Genomic DNA, 18,286 nt, shown 5'->3' with positions numbered 1-18,286 from the left:
TTGCGTTCCCTTCGATGGAAGTGGGTACTGTGCTACGGCCATTTCGAGACTTATTGTGAACATTTTTTATTTCAGATATATCGGCGTGCTGCGATAAAGCCGTGGGGACATGTCGGAGCGTTTGCGAGAAGGTTGGTAATAATTTATGTTCTTACAAAGATGTGATACGTATAACTTTGAGATTATAGAAACAATATTAGGTACACTATATTTGTTACCAACTATATCCAAGTATATACATTGAAAGAAGATATTAGAAACAATTAGTTCTTCGCATTCTAAAATGACATTTTGTGACATTGTTCAAAATAGAATGAACAAAACGTCATTGAGGTTTTTCTAATTCTTAAAATAAATTCAATAGCATATTTGCATTTGAAATTTAGTTCTCTGAAAGTCTGCGTATTTATATAATCTACCAAGTACCCAATGTTCTGTGAAACTAACATGAATTTAGCTTTGATATCCCGCTCGAGTCTTGAGGAATGAGTTATCGATGGAATTCTCTCATGCGCGTGGATGACCACTTCATCGAACACGCTTATGTATTCCCGATCGGCGATTGACATTCTTGGGCCGTCGGAACCCTTACTGAATCTTAATCTCGTCCATGACACCCAATCAAAGTTTTCAGTCGAGATTCAAATTGACTAATTAAACAGATTTATCGCTTCCGTAACTTCGACCGGAGATATTTTCGACGCTCACATTAAGGTCATTCAATATTTGTATTTAACAGTAGAACGAATATGAATGCATCTTTGATTTTTTCATAGATTCGATATATTCTTTGATCTGTATTGAGCAAACAAATAGAGGATACGTGGACGTGTTCGATCATCGACTTTCTTGTATCCGTTCGTCGTGGAAATGTTATAGTGGAGGATATTCGAGGCACCGCGTCGGGGCTAATCAAGAATCGTGTCACACTGGATAGCGTTCTGAGAAGGCGCGTCGAGTGAATAAAAGGAAAATTATTAAAACTCGTAAACGGAGCCGGGTCGACCACTAATACATTCGTATTTAATTCCGTCTCGTTAGGGAACCGCGTGACGGCCGCTTCCTCTCCGCGACACTGTTTGAATAATATTGAATTTTTTAAATTGTTCCGTCAATAAAAATACATTTGTTCTCAAATAACATTTAGTATATAGATATCTGCGATATTATTGATTAAGGGTTATCATTTCCCTCTAACATTAAAGTTCCTCTTGGCGAGCAAATATTTTCTATTCCTACATATAAAATAAGTACATAGTTAAGTAGTATACATATTAAATAAGTACATGTTTTATAATTTTAAGAAGGGACTTCACTAGGGCTGTGTGTACGATTGAATAATAAATCCCGTTACATGATATACACTGTGTCTAGAAGATAATTGATGTTAACAGACGACCATCGATCGTCCCTATAGTGTGCAACCCTAACTCATCCGGTAATTTTAATAAAGCGGTGCAACAGACAGACAATCTAAATAAAGTGGTGCCTCGTTAACTTCCCCATTAAGGAATTTAACCCCGTTTGTTGTCGCTCGATAAGATATTCTTTGAAACTCTTTTCTTATGGAATTAAGTAATAAATAGATTAAGTACATCTGGTCTGTTGAGCGTGTTTCTACAAGCGCGAAATTTGAAACTTTTAATTCAATAAGGAATGTCTAAGGCACTGAAATATACTGAGCTATAATAAAAGTGATAGTAGCAGTATTAGTGTAATTAAATTGTACGTTATGGGCCCGTGGGTTTAATTTCCGCTCGGACAAATATTTGTATTGACTATCTATAGCGATCGGAGCTTATTGACATTGTGGGCGCTTTCCTCGTCCCTGGAGGAGTACTCGTATATTAACTGTCCAGCAAGATTACCTATACTCACTAACACATTAGAGTATATAATAGTAGATAGGACTCAACTTGTAAATATATTGAAATAAATTTTGTTAGTATAAAATTATACAAGCTTTTATTTTTAATGCGCTAAAAGGAATACAATAAATTTCCTTTAAAACTTTTACTATAAACATATAACGTCATTACACAATTTATACGATATAAAAGCTTTTCGTTATATTTATCTTTGTAGATAAAGGAAAATATTAATCTGATTGATTTTAATTTTTGAAATTTTCAAACTAAGTAAATACGAGAATTTCTCTAGCCTAGGGTTGCCTGGAAGAGATCGCTCTCTATTTCCTATTCTTTCCCTTGTTATTTTTCTTCTTTTGGTGTACAATAGTATAATACGTTCATGTGTATGTTACATAACATTTTTGCGCCCCATCCCACACTTCTTATTTAGTCCTCTGCCCAAAGGTTGCCTGGAAGAGATCGCTGTACTAGCAATAAGGTCGCCTGTTGCAACTGATGGAAATTCTATTTTTATATATCATTTGTTATGCTGTTAAAACCTTGTATTAGTGTGCGAAAGTGTAAATAAATAAAATAAAATAAATAAATACAATAAAGAAATATATTATTATTAATTAAATAATTATTAAATTTGTTGTTTATTCTGTATTATAATATTATTTTGCAATAGGAACTTGAGAACTTGTCCCAAACATAGGAAACCTGTAAAATCATCTCATTTTCCTAATCATCATTTTATTTGATAAATCAACATTCTCACCTGATCCGCCTAATTTACTTTTAAGCCAAGCAATCAATCCTAAATACTCCATTTGTCACATCACTAAAAGTGCTATCATATTATTATGAGTATCTTTAAATGTTTTACATTATGTATCATTTGACACCGCTCGCAGTGGCGACAGTCTTGTAATGACAAAAGCGTCGCCTGTCGGCGGTAATGACACCATAATAACAAGCTTTTCAGAGTCGGGCTTTCCTGTGTCTATGAAATTATCATCAAAGGGTTCTTCATTAATTACTACTGAGCAGGATACTGTAGATTGACAGTTATTGTTTTATATCAATTAAACATTTATTTGTTTCGTGATACTGATGTGACCGAAGTGAATTTTCTTTCCTGTCTTATAGAGAAGAAAGTTTATTCAAATTTATTATTAAAAAAGTAAAAAAGGGATCTACGATTTCTTAATAACTTAGAGGTTTATATTTAGTAATTAGTTAATTGTAATGACATAAATATTTTTGATCAATGTAATTTAAGACTGCAAGTAATAATGAATCCTTGTTTACAACATTTGTTGAAAAAATTACTTGTTTTAAGTACTCTATATAAACACCGTAAGGAAAGAAATATTGCACTTAAACTCAACTACTCTACAAAATAGAAGTAGCAGACTTCATCGTCGATATATTTTGCAGTTTTATGAGGTGCCAGCGGAGTTTATAGAAACACGACAGACGATGGCCCGCGAAAAACATATCGTTCGTTCAACATAGCTCTATCTGGTTCACGTCTTGTAAACATTTATATATTGTGCATAAAACACGTCGTTATCACTTCCGTGACTAACTTGCACATTTCAGTGATGTTTATGTTTGGATTGTTTGATTTACAAGAAGTGTCTATCTACATGTATGTTTTTTTTAATTAAGAATTCTTTATATATATAGCTTGTATTTCAATTTTGTTTGCAATTTGCTCACAGCTGGTATGTAATCTATTTTTAAAATTTTCGAATACGTGACGTATTTTTAAATTGTATGGTTTTTATTATTTTTTAAATTGTATTGTTTAAAATTTAATATGTTATTTCATACGTTTTTAGAAGAGAAATTAGCTAAAATAAAAATTTATTGAGAGCCGAGACGACAGTCCGATTTGGTCCAGTTGTAAAATAAAATCTGCTGTTAACATTAACCTGATTTTTTTTGATTTTTAACCATAATTTACTTTATTAGACGTTGTTAAAGTGGCCGTAGTAACATAATTATATTTTGTGAAAATTCCAAACGTTTCCAAGATACTGTCCAGTGAACACGGATGAACCAACGTACGGAAGGATTGTAAATTCTTTGTAATAGGTTTCCGTTGGAACCTTTCGGCTACGAAACCTCAAAAATTTAATGTTTACTTTTATCTCGTCGTCGTATCGTTGTCACTCGAAAAGTTATAAAAAATGTTGTAATAAAAACGCAATTGGCGCTAAAAATTACACGGTTGATTAAAAGAATCATATAATTAAAAAAAAAGTCAAATGCCACTTATAATTTCAGTAAGTAATGTAGCGGTTTCAGGCGGCCAGGTCAAAGCACGCGGTCGCTTTGATGTTTCTATATACGAGTTGGTATGATCTAAGTTGTCGCGGTGGCAGCTGCTTTTAGATTTATTAATATATATATCCTTGTTTACTTACAGTTCGCCACTCCAGTTATTTGCCATTAAAAAATTTCTCACGATGTGACTACATTTTTATTGCTTCGTTCAACATAGCACCGTTTGATTTACAGCCGCTGTGAACTATATCTGGCATTTATAATGTGTAGTTGAAATAGAATTAGTGGGAACAATAACACTAATTATATTTATATGTTGGAAATGTTTAATTTTTGTCATTTAAAGAAATCATTTAATCTTTGAAAAATTTAATTTTTTTATGTAGCTAACTTTAGGTAGGTGTTCAAATGCTTTTAAAAACTACCTAAAGTAATCTTTAAGGAAATTTAGGTTAAAAATAATAGCAAAATAATTAAAAATGTAGAAATTTTAATGGTAAAAAAAGGCCCCAACAAATTCTTTGTTAACTTGTGTATGTAAAACGCATTTTGTGCAACCGTACGCATTACTGTACGTTTGGGTTTCAAAAGAATGTCTCGTATATGAAATTATTTTTTTTCCAACGTGACCACCATCACTGAATATTAAAAACCGAATCCTCGAATCCCGTATTCCGTGTAACAGTTGTGACAATTGATTACTCGGATTACTACGTGACAATCACGTTTACCGGGTATTCGACGGTATTCGACGTCGTTCGACAGCGTGACGCGTATCCGGGATCGGCGGGATTCCTGGCACGTACGGACGAGTTTCGGAGCATTTACCCGAGAGCTGCGTTTTCGCGAGCTTGCCAGTAGAATACCTTACGGATTGAATTTAAGTGCACGTTCGAGATTTATTTAGAAGTAATGTCATGTTTTATATATGAGTTCCTGGTATTGAAAATAACAATTACTCTTCTGTGGAATGTTGAGAAATTGCAAAAATAGTAGCATGCAACTTGAAGTTACATAATTTTTATAACCAGTCATATTTTTCATAATTCTGTTGTAGTTATGAGATAGACTGTAATGAAACATCCCGTAAACACCCTACTTTTAGACAAAATCCTTCTCTCATGTGAAAAAGAAGACTTCGAGGTTAATTATGTTAGTTAAATGTATTTAAATCGTAATAGTTTAGAAACGTCTTTGAAGTGATAAATTTCGAATGTTACGTACTAAAAAAACGAACGAATCAAAACATCAAAGCAAGCTTTTATTTTTAAATGCTGTCTTCGTTTTACGCGGATCTACTAACAAAAAGATATATGATATTTCTCTAAAGTTTATTTCTAATGAGACTTGTTATATTACTCGAAACATGATAAAAATTTGTCAGTACGTGCGGTTTATTACAAAACTGTAGAAAAGTGTGGGCGAAGGAAACGAAACGCTCGAAGAGACACTTTTCGAACTTTAGTTAAAACTAATGTTACACTCCCCTTCAACTTGAAGTTGCGAAAACAAACAAACTGATGCTTGAGTTGTTCAAAGCGGGTGAAAATAGACCCATCTGAAATCCTTTCATGTCTGTCGCGTCCGTCCCACTCCGGCGACACCGCGTAACGAGTAACGACTTTACCTTTATATTGAGATGCACCTTTGATGATATCTTGGACAATATGTGCTTAAAATATACAACAAAATTGTCAAAGTTTCAATTATTTATATGTTTTTAAACTGAATTAAGTCATCTACAAATGTCTTATTTTATTAAAACGGCGAGTGGATGTTTAATTTATATTATTTCCAGGTACTTAAATATGGTTCCGAATTTGTCGCTTCCGACACAGTTAGAGTTTTATTATCTTTGTATCATTTGAATAATACAAATTTTTAAAGTTAAAACTGCTATTAAAATGTTCAGTTATTATAGAGGCTCGATGCATTATCTAAAGTCCATGTCTGATACCTTTTATAAAAACTAATAACAGTCAAATTTCTTTAGATTTAGAGAAGGTTTGAATATTAAATAAATAATATGCAATACGTTAAATGTTATTGTTAACATAATCGGTAGAGATGTTTCAAATGTGAATATTATGGCCGTCTTATCGCTTCCAAGAAATGTTCTACGTAACAGACGGGAGGAGGGAGTCGGGGATCGCTCGCCAACATAAAGCTTGGAACACGTCCCTTTCCTTCCAAAAATGATAAGAATTGTAGAAATTTTATGAATTCAATTGAAACATACTGGTAAATATATTTTGTTTTTTTAATATATTATATTTTGTTATTTTTGTATTTTTAAAATAATTTGGTAGCCCAAAGAAAAAGTGTTCACCTTTTTTCTTATTTATTAATTTTAACAAAATATATTATATATATAAAAAAATATATACCATTTAGCAAACAGATGTGTAAATAATGTTGTTTATAGAAAATTTGATGAAAATACGAAGGTTCATTAGTACAACAAAACTTATACGTAAACGATGATGTATTTCCAGAAACATAAAACGTATTTAGACTAACGATAATAATTTTCATAAAGTCTTTGTAAAATGAGACGGGGAGAAAATAAAACGCGCTTTTGACGACTACAAAGTATTTTTTGGGATCGTCACGAAGTCTGTAACGTCCTCAGTGTGGATACGACTTTTGTCATTAATCAGCTTGTTGACAGCGCCCGTGACGTTTCGCCCGAACTCTGAAGTTTATCGTTCACGAGAGTTTACTGAATAAGGTCGACCGCATATAATAAGAATTATTAGAACTACAATATATTGCAAAATAATCTCTATTTGTATCAGACAATACAGATATTTTTTTCCACTCTATTAAAAAGTAGCACAACTAGAATTTTCAACAGTGATCAATGCTTAATTTCGTACAGTTTTAAGTGTATGGAAATTTTCAGTTTCACCACGAATCCTGAAAACTTGGGAAAAAATATATATAATTCTATAGAACTTTTGTAACCGAAAATTATGTGGGATAATCGCTTACCTCATGTTTTCTCAATTTAAGAAAATTTACCGACTATCATAACACAATATAGAAATTTATCATACCACAACAAATCAGAAATTTTATGTTAGGCCACCCTTACTTCTCACAAAAGTTTACTGAATAAAGATGTACGTGTTACGCTCGTAAATGTCTGTCTTGTTGTAAATTAGAATTTTGACTAATAAAAGTACTTTTGTATTATTACTCTGATTCGCTTTGGCTCGTATATTAGGAGCGGCGACCTCATATTTTGCTTTAAATTGAGACATATGATCTCCTTCATCAGTCGCAACATGTTTGGAGTACTTTGAAATGACAGCTCAGATTAAATTATTTATGTACTCCGAATATATAGAAAAATGTAAAAAAAAAAAATAATCTATATTTAGAAATCATAAAAGATACAAAAGAATCAATTGAATTTTTAAATTCGTTTGAAGTTTATAAGCAAATGCAAGATGTGTTTACATAAAAAATTGAAAATGTTGGAAACTAATGTACAAAGAAGCGACATCAAAGCGTCGCGTCGGCGGAGGCGCGATGTGATTCTGTCCTTTGATTACCGACTGAATTCGTCCCGTTCGCTATTTCTAACCTGCAGCGCTGAACTACAGGGCTCACATAAATATATTAATGTTATGAGAGTTTAGCAATCATATGAAAGTGGAACATTGTGAAAATGTGTATTTGAGTGCGTATATAAATGTGTAAGTTGAAACTGTTGATCTGATTTGAAATAATATGAATGAAATTAAAATTAGTTCTAATTTATTTATACCTAGAATTGTTTATCCATTAGATATCTACTTTCTTCAGAAGTCTATGCTATCCTGCTATAAATAAAAAAAAAAATGTACACAAATAACGATATTTGTGTACAAAAATTTCGATGATCAAAAAATCTAACTATTTTTTAAGAAAGATTCCTATATTTTTTCGGGAGACCATAAAAAAATCAATAATTAATCGTTAAACATTTCATTTAGGTATTTACATAACAGCTTTTCATCGTCGTTTTTTAGAAACCAAAATTTGAAACCAATGTTAAAAATGTACAAAAAGTACTTTTGTACCAGTACATAACGTTACTTAGTTGTCTATATTGTATATATATATATATATATATATATATATATATATATATATATATATATATATATATATAAGACCATGAGTTAATTTCTTGTTAAAGCTTAGCATATATATATATATATATATAGACAACTAAGTAACGTTACAACAGCAGAAATTATTATAACTCCATTTTCCGTCAACAGAGTAATGTAACCCTGTATAGCCGTGCCGGGCTGTCGGTCTCCCAATGCAATAATTACAGGCGAGCTTTACTAAACTATTTAGGGTAGCCATCGCACTCGGCTACGTTTTATTATACCAACTGAACCCTTTGTGTTTTAATTAGCACTAATGTGTCTGTACGCATGTACTTCGTGGCTACATTCTGCGTTATAGTGTTTTCTTAAGGTACAATTATTATGCGTGTTGAACTACTGTATTTAGCACTAGATGATATATGTGGCCTTGCTTTTCTTACTATTACTGTATAATATATAAGTACTTATTATGTATTTATTTTGTGTACAGAAATAAAAAAATCAAAACTACTTCACTTTAAGACATACATATATGTTTAGAACGTTTACCAATATTGTGTATATTTGAGTATCGTTGTATGTAAAATTAGTCCAATGCTCGACAGATGGCGTGCGGATCAAAATAGATCGCGCTAAAACTTTATTTACGCGGTATAGTATGTAAGATTAATAATTTAAATAAAAAAACGATCGAGCTATCGGACGTCGGTGTCGGTGGTCGATACGTAGATCAGAATACTGTCGTGGTTTTATTTATTCAACCCTTCAAGTAGTTCACAACTAGTCCAAAGTCGAACCCCAGCCGCCGTAGCACGCCAAGTGTTAAACAATATAGGGTAAGGTTGCTCAAGTCGTACTACCGCCTAAGTCGTACCTTGGTGATATCCCAGCTGTCGCGTATAAAAATTGTCATGTGATGAGGTAGATCTGAACTAAATAGCCAAGCAAGCACGTGAAAACAATCGGACGGCCGGCCGTCTTGCGGAGTAAAAATAATCAAAAAGTAAGTTTTTTCAATCGTACCTTGGTGATATCCCAGCTGTCGCGTATAAAAATTGTCATGTGATGAGGTAGATCTGAACTAAATAGCCAAGCAAGCACGTGAAAACAATCGGACGGCCGGCCGTCTTGCGGAGCAAAAATAATCAAAAAGTAAGTTTTTTCAACAGTTTTCAATTAAATTTTCAGCTCATTCGTAAGTTTTTTTATAAAAGGAATGTAATTTTCAACTTATTTTTTTGTTTACGTCTATTTTTAATGATAATTTGGCAGTCGTTTAGGTACACTTAAACAATAGATTTTTTTTAGGTTATAACAATAATTTTGTTTTGAAACTTAGAATACCTCACTGCACAAGTCGTACCTGTGCAGAATTCTTTACTCGTACCGGTACGACTTAGGCATTCAGAAAATTGTGTGTTTAATTTACTTAATTTTTTTAACCTTTATAATAGTTGAAAGCGGGAAGATATGAACGAAACATTAGAGAAGCATCGGAATGGTGAAATTGTATTTAATGAAGCTTGTAGAAGACACAATATACCAAAACCTACATAACGGAGACATTTGAAAGGATTGAATAAGACAACAAAATTTGGAAGACCTAATGATATGTCATCAGATATGGAGGAGAAGTTGGCACAAAATAAATTTGGAGTCTTGTATTTTCGGTTTTCTAAATTCAGTCGTAGTTAACTACGACTGAATTTAGAAAACTTGCGTTTGAGCTTGCCGAAAAATTTCAAGTACCCCATCATTTTAACAGAGAAAAGAGAATAGCAGGCTAACTCACTTAAACATATTATCTCCTGTTCCTTGCATAACAACATTTATTAAAAAAATTAATAAAGGTACTAAACCAGCAATGGAATTAACTTCCAGTCCCCACAAAAATGAATTAGAAACCAAAGAAAACATAAATAAAAAAAAGAAGCCTGTTTTAGATATAAAAAAAAATCAAAATAGAAAATAAACCCACAAAAAGAAGAAGGATGGACGGAACATCTAAGAAGAACAAATAAATAAAAGGAAAAGAATCGTGGCTATGTCAACTATGTAAGGAAGATTATCAAGAAAATATGATTCAGTGTCTAAAATATAAAGGTTGGGTACATGACCGCTGTGCTGGCATCGAAATTAAAATAAAAAAATACGTTTGTGATATCTGTGTTCAACCACAATAATTGTCTAAGCTTAACTTTGTATGATTAACAAGTTATAATTTTGCTTCTTGGCTTTTTGCTTTTGTTTTGTCTGGCACGAACTTGGGGAGGCCTATGTCCAGCAGTGGACTGAAATAGGCTGAGCTGAATTTTGTTTTCTATTTTTAGTTTAGTTTGTAGGTCACTATGACTGATTTTGTGACTATTAACCAAAGAACGATATTTTAAGTTGATGTTAGAAATTCAGACTAATTTGTTTGTAAATTTTGTTTATTTTAATGTGATCTCTTGTTATTACTTAAGTATTTTTCTATATCGTTTATAATGTATTAACTAAAGACTTATTCTAAGTACGATTTAGGCTATAGGTGGTACGAATTAGGCGACTAGGTGCCTTAATCGTACCGAAGGTACATTTGTGGAAATCGTTAAAATATCTATGTTGCTAAGTGGTTTTTAAATTTCTATGAATATTGGTTAAAAGGTAACTAAATGAAGATTATGTTCATGCAAAAGATTTTGTTTTATTTGAAATGCATTAAATACTACAACATTATTTCCTTAGGGGGTACGACTTGAGCAACCTTACCCTACATCACTGGATACGTATTGCTTATAGAAAGCTTTGCTTTTGAACTTTTATAATTTTGTATTTAATGAAGAATTCCATGTTTAGATGAGTTAACTGTTGTCTAAAACATAAATCATATGAAACTTAATTGAGATCTATTCAGTGGTTTTTTCGTTGTTTGCGTAACGACAGACTATCTCTATCATATTATTTAAATATTATTCCTTTTTTTTAGTTTTTGCTTGATTCGTAATACTCGATTATATCAATTTACGAAAATGCTCTTACAGCGAATGCATCGGAGTGCCGTAAAATTTTATAAGGTCCATTAGAATGTTGCTCTACCGAAGCGAAATGGTTTGAGGTTGTGCGCACCGAATCTTAATAGTTTCATAGTCGTAGAATGACATGGACGCCGTATAGGTCATACAAAGAGGTTCACGGCCCTGGTGATACTAATGGCGCCTATGATTTTCAAATTAAAATATAGCTTAATAGGATTATTCGTAGAGTGACCATAGTTTAGCGAAGAGTTGACGCATCAAATATTTATTTGTGCTGTGAAAGTTTTGGAAATTGTAATTAATTTGCAATTTGAAGTTATTCAAATATTGTTAATTGTATGATCGAAATACAATTTTAGTATGAGAGGATATGATAAATCGACGAAACGAACGTAAACATTGACGCTACAAGTTATTAAAATAAAAACTTATATATATCCTGCATTAACGATAGAGATATTGCTATAAAAATATTTCCTGGAAGCGTCAGTTAGAAGTTAGATTCGTGGCACGTAGCACACAGGACGTGTTGGTGGCGCGTCGATGGCAGTGATGTCGACCAACCCCCGATTGTCTACATGCTAATACGAGACCACCATCTATTGCTGAACAGCCGCACACTTTTTATTCTGTCACATTGACAAATAGTCGTTGCGGATTGAATAATAACAAGTCGTATTTTGAATGCCGTCGCACCGAATAAAAAGGCGTCATATTTTTATTGAACTACTTAAGTTTACGTAGGGTTTTCGTGATGGTTAAATTTAGTAAACGTAGTTACATAGTAATTACAGTGGTTCCTGTTGTAATATAAATTATTCCCAACATAGAAAAATATTAAATTATTCATGCTTATATATATATATATATATATATATATATATATATATATATATATATATATATTTGCGTTTACTGATCTTCATTATACAGCAACGTGAAATGTTAACCGGTAGCATAATAATATATACCTAATATAGCTTATACGAAGGTTAGCATGTTTAAACACACTTGCATTTTTTAGTATTGTAACTAACAGAGATATTTCTCACTATAATCTATTACTCCACAGAAGTGATACGAGGTCCTTAGACTACAAACGACTCAAAAATGTAATTTTATATAAGTGTAGGAAAGTAATTTACACTAATATATACCCTAATAACCAATTAAAAATATTTTATTTACAAATAGTTTAACCGTTTTATATTTCATTAAACAAGCAATCTATAATTATGTAGATGTATAGACAACAACAATCATTGGTGTTTCAGAGTTAATATAGTTTGTTTGTATTTATTGGTTATCAATAAATAATTAGAAATAGTTATTCTTGTTGATATATTATTTGTGTTGTAGTAATTTCCTTTTCATTTAGTATTTGAAAGTCAGTTTTGTTATTTAACGTTAACCATACTTTAAAGTTTAATTAAAAGCAACGACAGTTAAAGACAACGAAGATTTTTAATTAAAATTAATTGCCCACATCTGACTGATGTGTTCAAATAACTTTGGAGTCGGATATGTAGGTAATGAAACATTTTTAAGATTAGAACGGCTATTGATTTTTTAATTGTTTTAATATTTCCTTATTTAGCTTATTTATTATTATATTCCTGAAAAATAAAGTGGTGAGGCTGGTGACGCTGTATGAAATGAAATGAAATGAAATGAAATGAAATGAAATGAAATGAAATGAAATGAAATGAAATTTATTAAACAGAAACAGAAACAGAAAATATTTTACAATTTCAGACATATAGTTGTAGTTACGTTATAAAATACAGACAAAACAGTATATATGTAAGGAAGCTCTATTTGTTATCTATTCATAACGTATTTCCTTAATCCTTTAATCATATTAATTTCTTTTTAAGTGCTCGCTTATACTATAAACAACCTTATTGGTGTCTTTTAAGACTCTTGGATTCATAGACTTTATATGCTTATTTATTTTGTATATGCTTATTTTAAATATTTAATAATATATCTGTGCACTGAAATTTTAAACCCCTGCCGCCTAAAGTAGGAAAGTCCTGTATCTTAGGCAGGCAGTGATTCCTCCAGTAATTATAGCACAAGTTAGATATATACATGTTTGGTGTTTTGTCTTATTATACAAACATTTTTATATATATTATTTATATATATATATATATATCTTTTATATTTATGACATGTATCTGGAGTGATGTGTGCCCGTCCGCCAGTAAAAGTGTGGGTGAAAGAGAGAAAGAGAGAGTGAGTTTGTGTATGTGTGTGTGTGTGTGTGGGTCTGTGTGTGTATGTATGGGTCTGTGTGTGTGCATTGTATCTGCGTGCCGCCCCTGCCAGCCCTACGACTAATTTCTTGGGATCAGGTTAAACCACCGACCAGAGCGGACCAAGATACAGATTTCAAATGCTTTCACTTAAGCAGTTCCTCGGTATCATTGTAGTTCAATGTAAGTAGGAAATTCTGAGCAACCTGTTTGACTTTTCTGTAGGTAAGTGAATAAATATGTATAATCCTGTCAATATTATTGTATACTTTGGAACTCAAGGCCCCACTTTGGTTACTAGCCCATGATGTACGACATCTAATATGTGGAATTGATGGAAGCTGTATTCTTCTTGATTTAGATTGAACAGAAGCTTGCATAAAAGGGGATGAGGAATGTTTACGAAGTATCATACGAATAACGGCCAACTGTCTAACGGTGAGTACTTTACATTGAGAGTAAAGTTGGTCAGTTGGGTATGTTCGCTTTTGTCGTGTTATGACCTTCAGGATGGCTCGTTGAGCACGCTCGAGTGTGAGCAAAGAAGACTTATTAGCACAACCCCAAACTGATATACAGTAAGACACAATTGATTGGCATAACCCACGGTAGACCAAGAAAAGGGTGCCACTATTAGCTGAATTGCGGAGATTTTTGAAAACATAAATCAGTCGCCGAACTCTCATTGTGATATTATTTACATGGACATGCCAATCAAGTCTCCTATCCAAAGTTACTCCCAAATATTTGACAGTGCTTACTGTTTTAAGAGCTTTACATCCGCATAGATTTGAACTCTGCTTACAGGAGTGCATTATTATGTTGTCAAGAGATGCATCCCTTTCATGGTTTGTTTTACTTATATCAAATTTAATAATTTGTGTCTTATCCAAATTTAGCGTCAGACGATTTTCAGCAAGGCATTCCATAACGACCCCCATAGCATTTATGACATGATTCCTGGCAGCCTCAAAACTATTACCAGAAACCAGTAGGGCTGTGTCGTCGGCATATGTAAATATCGAGCAGTTATCAATATGCAAATTACATAACTGGTTAATATAAATAAGGAAGAGTGTGGGTCCCAATATGCTGCCTTGGGGTACGCCGCATGATATGAATTCGTCGTCGCTCACTAATGATTCAATTTTAACACACTGCGTACGGTCCGATAGATAGCTGGTGAAAAGACTAAGGTTTACACCGCGGATTCCAATCGATTCCAGCTTGTTGAGTAACATCGGAATAGAAACCGTATCAAACGCCTTCGAGAGATCCAGGAAGACACCGTAACATTTTAGTTTGCTGTCAATGTTCGAAACAAGAGTTTCGGTGAATTTTAACACGGCATCCTCAGTGGACATATTACTTCTGAAACCGAACTGGTTATCTGACAAGATCTTGTGCTTATCCAGGAATTTTGACAGAGACAAGTTGAGATAACGTTCCAGGATTTTCGAGAAAGCTGTAAGTACCGAAATGGGTCTATAGTTGGATACGTTATCCTTGCTTCCCCCCTTATGTATGGGATGTACAATGGCCTTTTTAAAGGCAGTTGGGAAGACACCCTGAGAAATACAAAGGTTTATGACGTGGGCTAAAGGTGCAGCAAGAACATCACAAGATAATTTAAGAACACGTGGCGGGATGTTATCCCAACCTGTGGCACAGTCACTGCGAAGCTTCATAATCAGCTTTTTAACCTCAGCCACATCAATTGGGAGAGTAACCAGTGAGTTAGGTAGGGATTTCTGTAAAGTGATGGCAATATTTGGTGGTCGAGGTAGTTTGGCTGCAAGGTTTTTACCCACATTCACAAAGTACTCGTTCGTGGGGCTATTTTGAGCCTTATGAAACTCCTCTTGCTCATAAGAAACTTTTAAATTATGTAAAAGGGAATTACAAAAATTACGGTATCTATTATATTGGGTTTTTAGACTAGCGTTATTAGGGGATTCTCTAAGTTGAAGCTGCATTCGATTTCGTTTTCTTATACAGCGTAGAATTCCAGGGGTTATCCAGGGCTTAATAGTTTTGTTTTTGCGGGATACTTTCTTGACTAGCTTGTTTTTATTAACGATTGTTTGAACAATGTCAACAAGAGCATTAGCGGCCGATTCGGGATTGTCATCATGCAATACAGAAGAAAAATCAGAACAGTCCAACTCTTTCTTGATTTCTTCATAATCTAAGGAAACTATCATTTTATGCATATTCTTAGTGATTGACCTACAGTCCGATTTTAATGAGAGGACTAACGGATAATGGTCAGTAATATCGGTCACCATAACTGCTACAGTAGCAATGTGCTTAGATTTTAAAAATATATGATCCAGACAATTGGCTACCCTAGTGGGGAGATGATAGGCTGGAAGAAGACCCAAGGAGGCCATCAACGTCAAATATTCATTGGAGTGACGGCTTAGTTTATTGATTTTTATGTCAATATTGATGTCCCCAATCAGAGCTATGGTGGGGCAATTTAAGGAGGAAATGATTTCCTCAATACTACAAAAGAAACCATCTAATCTATCGTAGGATGGTGAGCGATAGATAGAGACCAAAACCGTGTTACCAATAGTACATATAAGACAGTTAGCATCTAAAATTTTTGGTTCACAAACTAGATGCTTAAGATCTGCTCTAACATAAAGTACGACGCCATATGACATGACTATATTTTTAACAATAGATAGTTTTTGAATAGAGTAACAGCAGAGTTACTTTTAAATTCTTCTTTGTTATGATTACATACAGAATCGATGAACTTCACACGAAAACGAACCATAGTAAATTTACCAAATACTAACATAATTATAATTTGTAAAATGACATTTCAAAGGTGTTTTTGAAGCTTAGGTACTCGAAAAAAGAAATTTTTGATTTGACTTAAGTAGAGGCGTATTTATTCCCATTTATTAACTTAAGTTTAGGTGAATGACCAGTTTTTATGACAGGAGGCATGTGGACCGGCATAGAAGGAACATATGGTATCGTTCAGTTCACACGCCTCTGTCTAGAATATTGATTTTCGCAACTCGTAAACAATGATCTAATCGAGGATGTAATCAATGAATGATATGCTCGATGTAATAAGAGACAAGTGATTTCGATTTTTTCATGACTTAGACGAGACGTACTTTTCTTATAGTTTTAAAACGGTAGAGATTAAGATACGAGTACTATAAAATATTCTAGCATATTTCTAGAGCTCAGTTCAAATATCAGATTGTTACCGTTTACTTTTAAATAATTGTGTTTGCTCGCAAACGAAAAAAAAATCGACTTCAATTACATCGACAAGTAATACAACGTAGATCGACGAAAAAATAGTCAAGCAACTACGCGTTATCAAAGATTACTCAAAAAGTAGTTATCAGATCTCGATAAGATTTATATGTGACCACATGATAAACATCAGCTTTCGATTAAATTAAAAATTATCAAAATCGGTACACTCAGTAAAAAGTTATTGTGGATTTTCGAGAGTTTCCCTCGATTTCTGTGGGATCCCATCATCAGATCCAGGTTTCCTTATCATGATACCAAACTAAGGATATCCCCTTTCCAACAAAAAAAGAATTAGCAAAATCGGTACATCCAGTAGAAAGCGGTTATGCGGTATAATACAACGTAGGTCGACGAAAAAAGCGTCAAGTAAAAACGCATTATTAGATATAACTCGAAAAGTAGTTGTTTCTTTATATGTTTATAATATATACTATCTATATATATATTATTGTATTATTATTACAATGTAGGATCTACTTTGTTTTTAATTTTCTGTTTTGCCTTTTGATAACCCTACTCTTTTTATTTTAAAATCTCCTCTACCCCAAGGTTGTCTGGAAGAAATCGCTTACCTAGCGATAAGACCGCCTTTGTGCATAGTATGGTTTTGCAAATTTTATTTTTAAAGATGTATGTTATGTAATATGCACAATAAAGTATATTTCTTCTTCTTCTTCTTCTGTTAGATCTCAAATAAATTTAAATGGGACCAATTGGCACACACCACCTTTCGATTAAAACAAAATTTGTCGAAATCGGTCTACCCGGTCAAAAGTTCTGATGTAACATACATAAAAAAAAAATACAGTCCAATTGAGAACCTCCTCCTTTTTTGGAAGTCGGTTAAAAAATATAGAATTTTTATACATTTAACTTAAACAACAATTTTAAAGGAAACTACAAAGAAATCTTTTATTTATACTAATTCTAACTACTACTACTAATTAAAGGAAAAAGTAATTAAAATTGTGTTATTAAAATTAAATTTTGTTTGCTAATTTTTACCATTAATTGCTTAATCCTTTGTTAAAGAACTACAGTAAACATTAACTGAAATCGCAGATAACAACGCTGATAACATAAAATAATTGGTTGGGAGAAGTGTTTTAGGGAACAAAAAATGTGCTTAAAATAAACATTTCGTTATCTGTAGCTGGTACAGTTTGCTTTTGAATATTATTATCGTTCCTTAACTTAGCTTTTTATATTCAAGGTGAAAAGAGGATGTTTAAAAAAGCTGTTTTAAAATATAAATTAAATCTGGATAAACAGATCCTTATTTCTAGCAAAAAAAATATTATGTATGTCCAATAATGCACGGAGGACTTACAAAATTGAGAGTTAAAGTGTTTTGATGATGATAACACCGAATGATGTAGCAGGTCCGCAAATTACGAACTTTCCGTTGTTTGACTTCCTTGCCGTTAGTCCCAATAGTTTTCATTTAATATTTTTCCACA

At 32.8% G+C, this 18,286-nt stretch overlaps 1 protein-coding gene across 1 annotated transcript in view; it reads left to right on the top strand.

Moving 5' to 3' along the window:
- Positions 1-18,286, top strand: part of LOC123660285 (reversion-inducing cysteine-rich protein with Kazal motifs) — a 50,289-nt gene that overhangs the window by 9,380 nt on the left and 22,623 nt on the right. Inside the window, exon 3 of the mRNA XM_045595380.1 lies at positions 76-131. Coding sequence (XP_045451336.1) covers positions 76-131 — 56 coding nt within the window. The remainder of the gene's footprint in view (positions 1-75; positions 132-18,286) is intronic.

This window comes from Melitaea cinxia, chromosome 15 (genome assembly GCF_905220565.1).
Source record: "Melitaea cinxia chromosome 15, ilMelCinx1.1, whole genome shotgun sequence".
Classification (NCBI taxonomy): domain Eukaryota; kingdom Metazoa; phylum Arthropoda; class Insecta; order Lepidoptera; family Nymphalidae; genus Melitaea; species Melitaea cinxia.
Note: the sequence above shows the minus strand (reverse complement) of the source record. Positions and strands in the feature narration are given on the sequence as shown.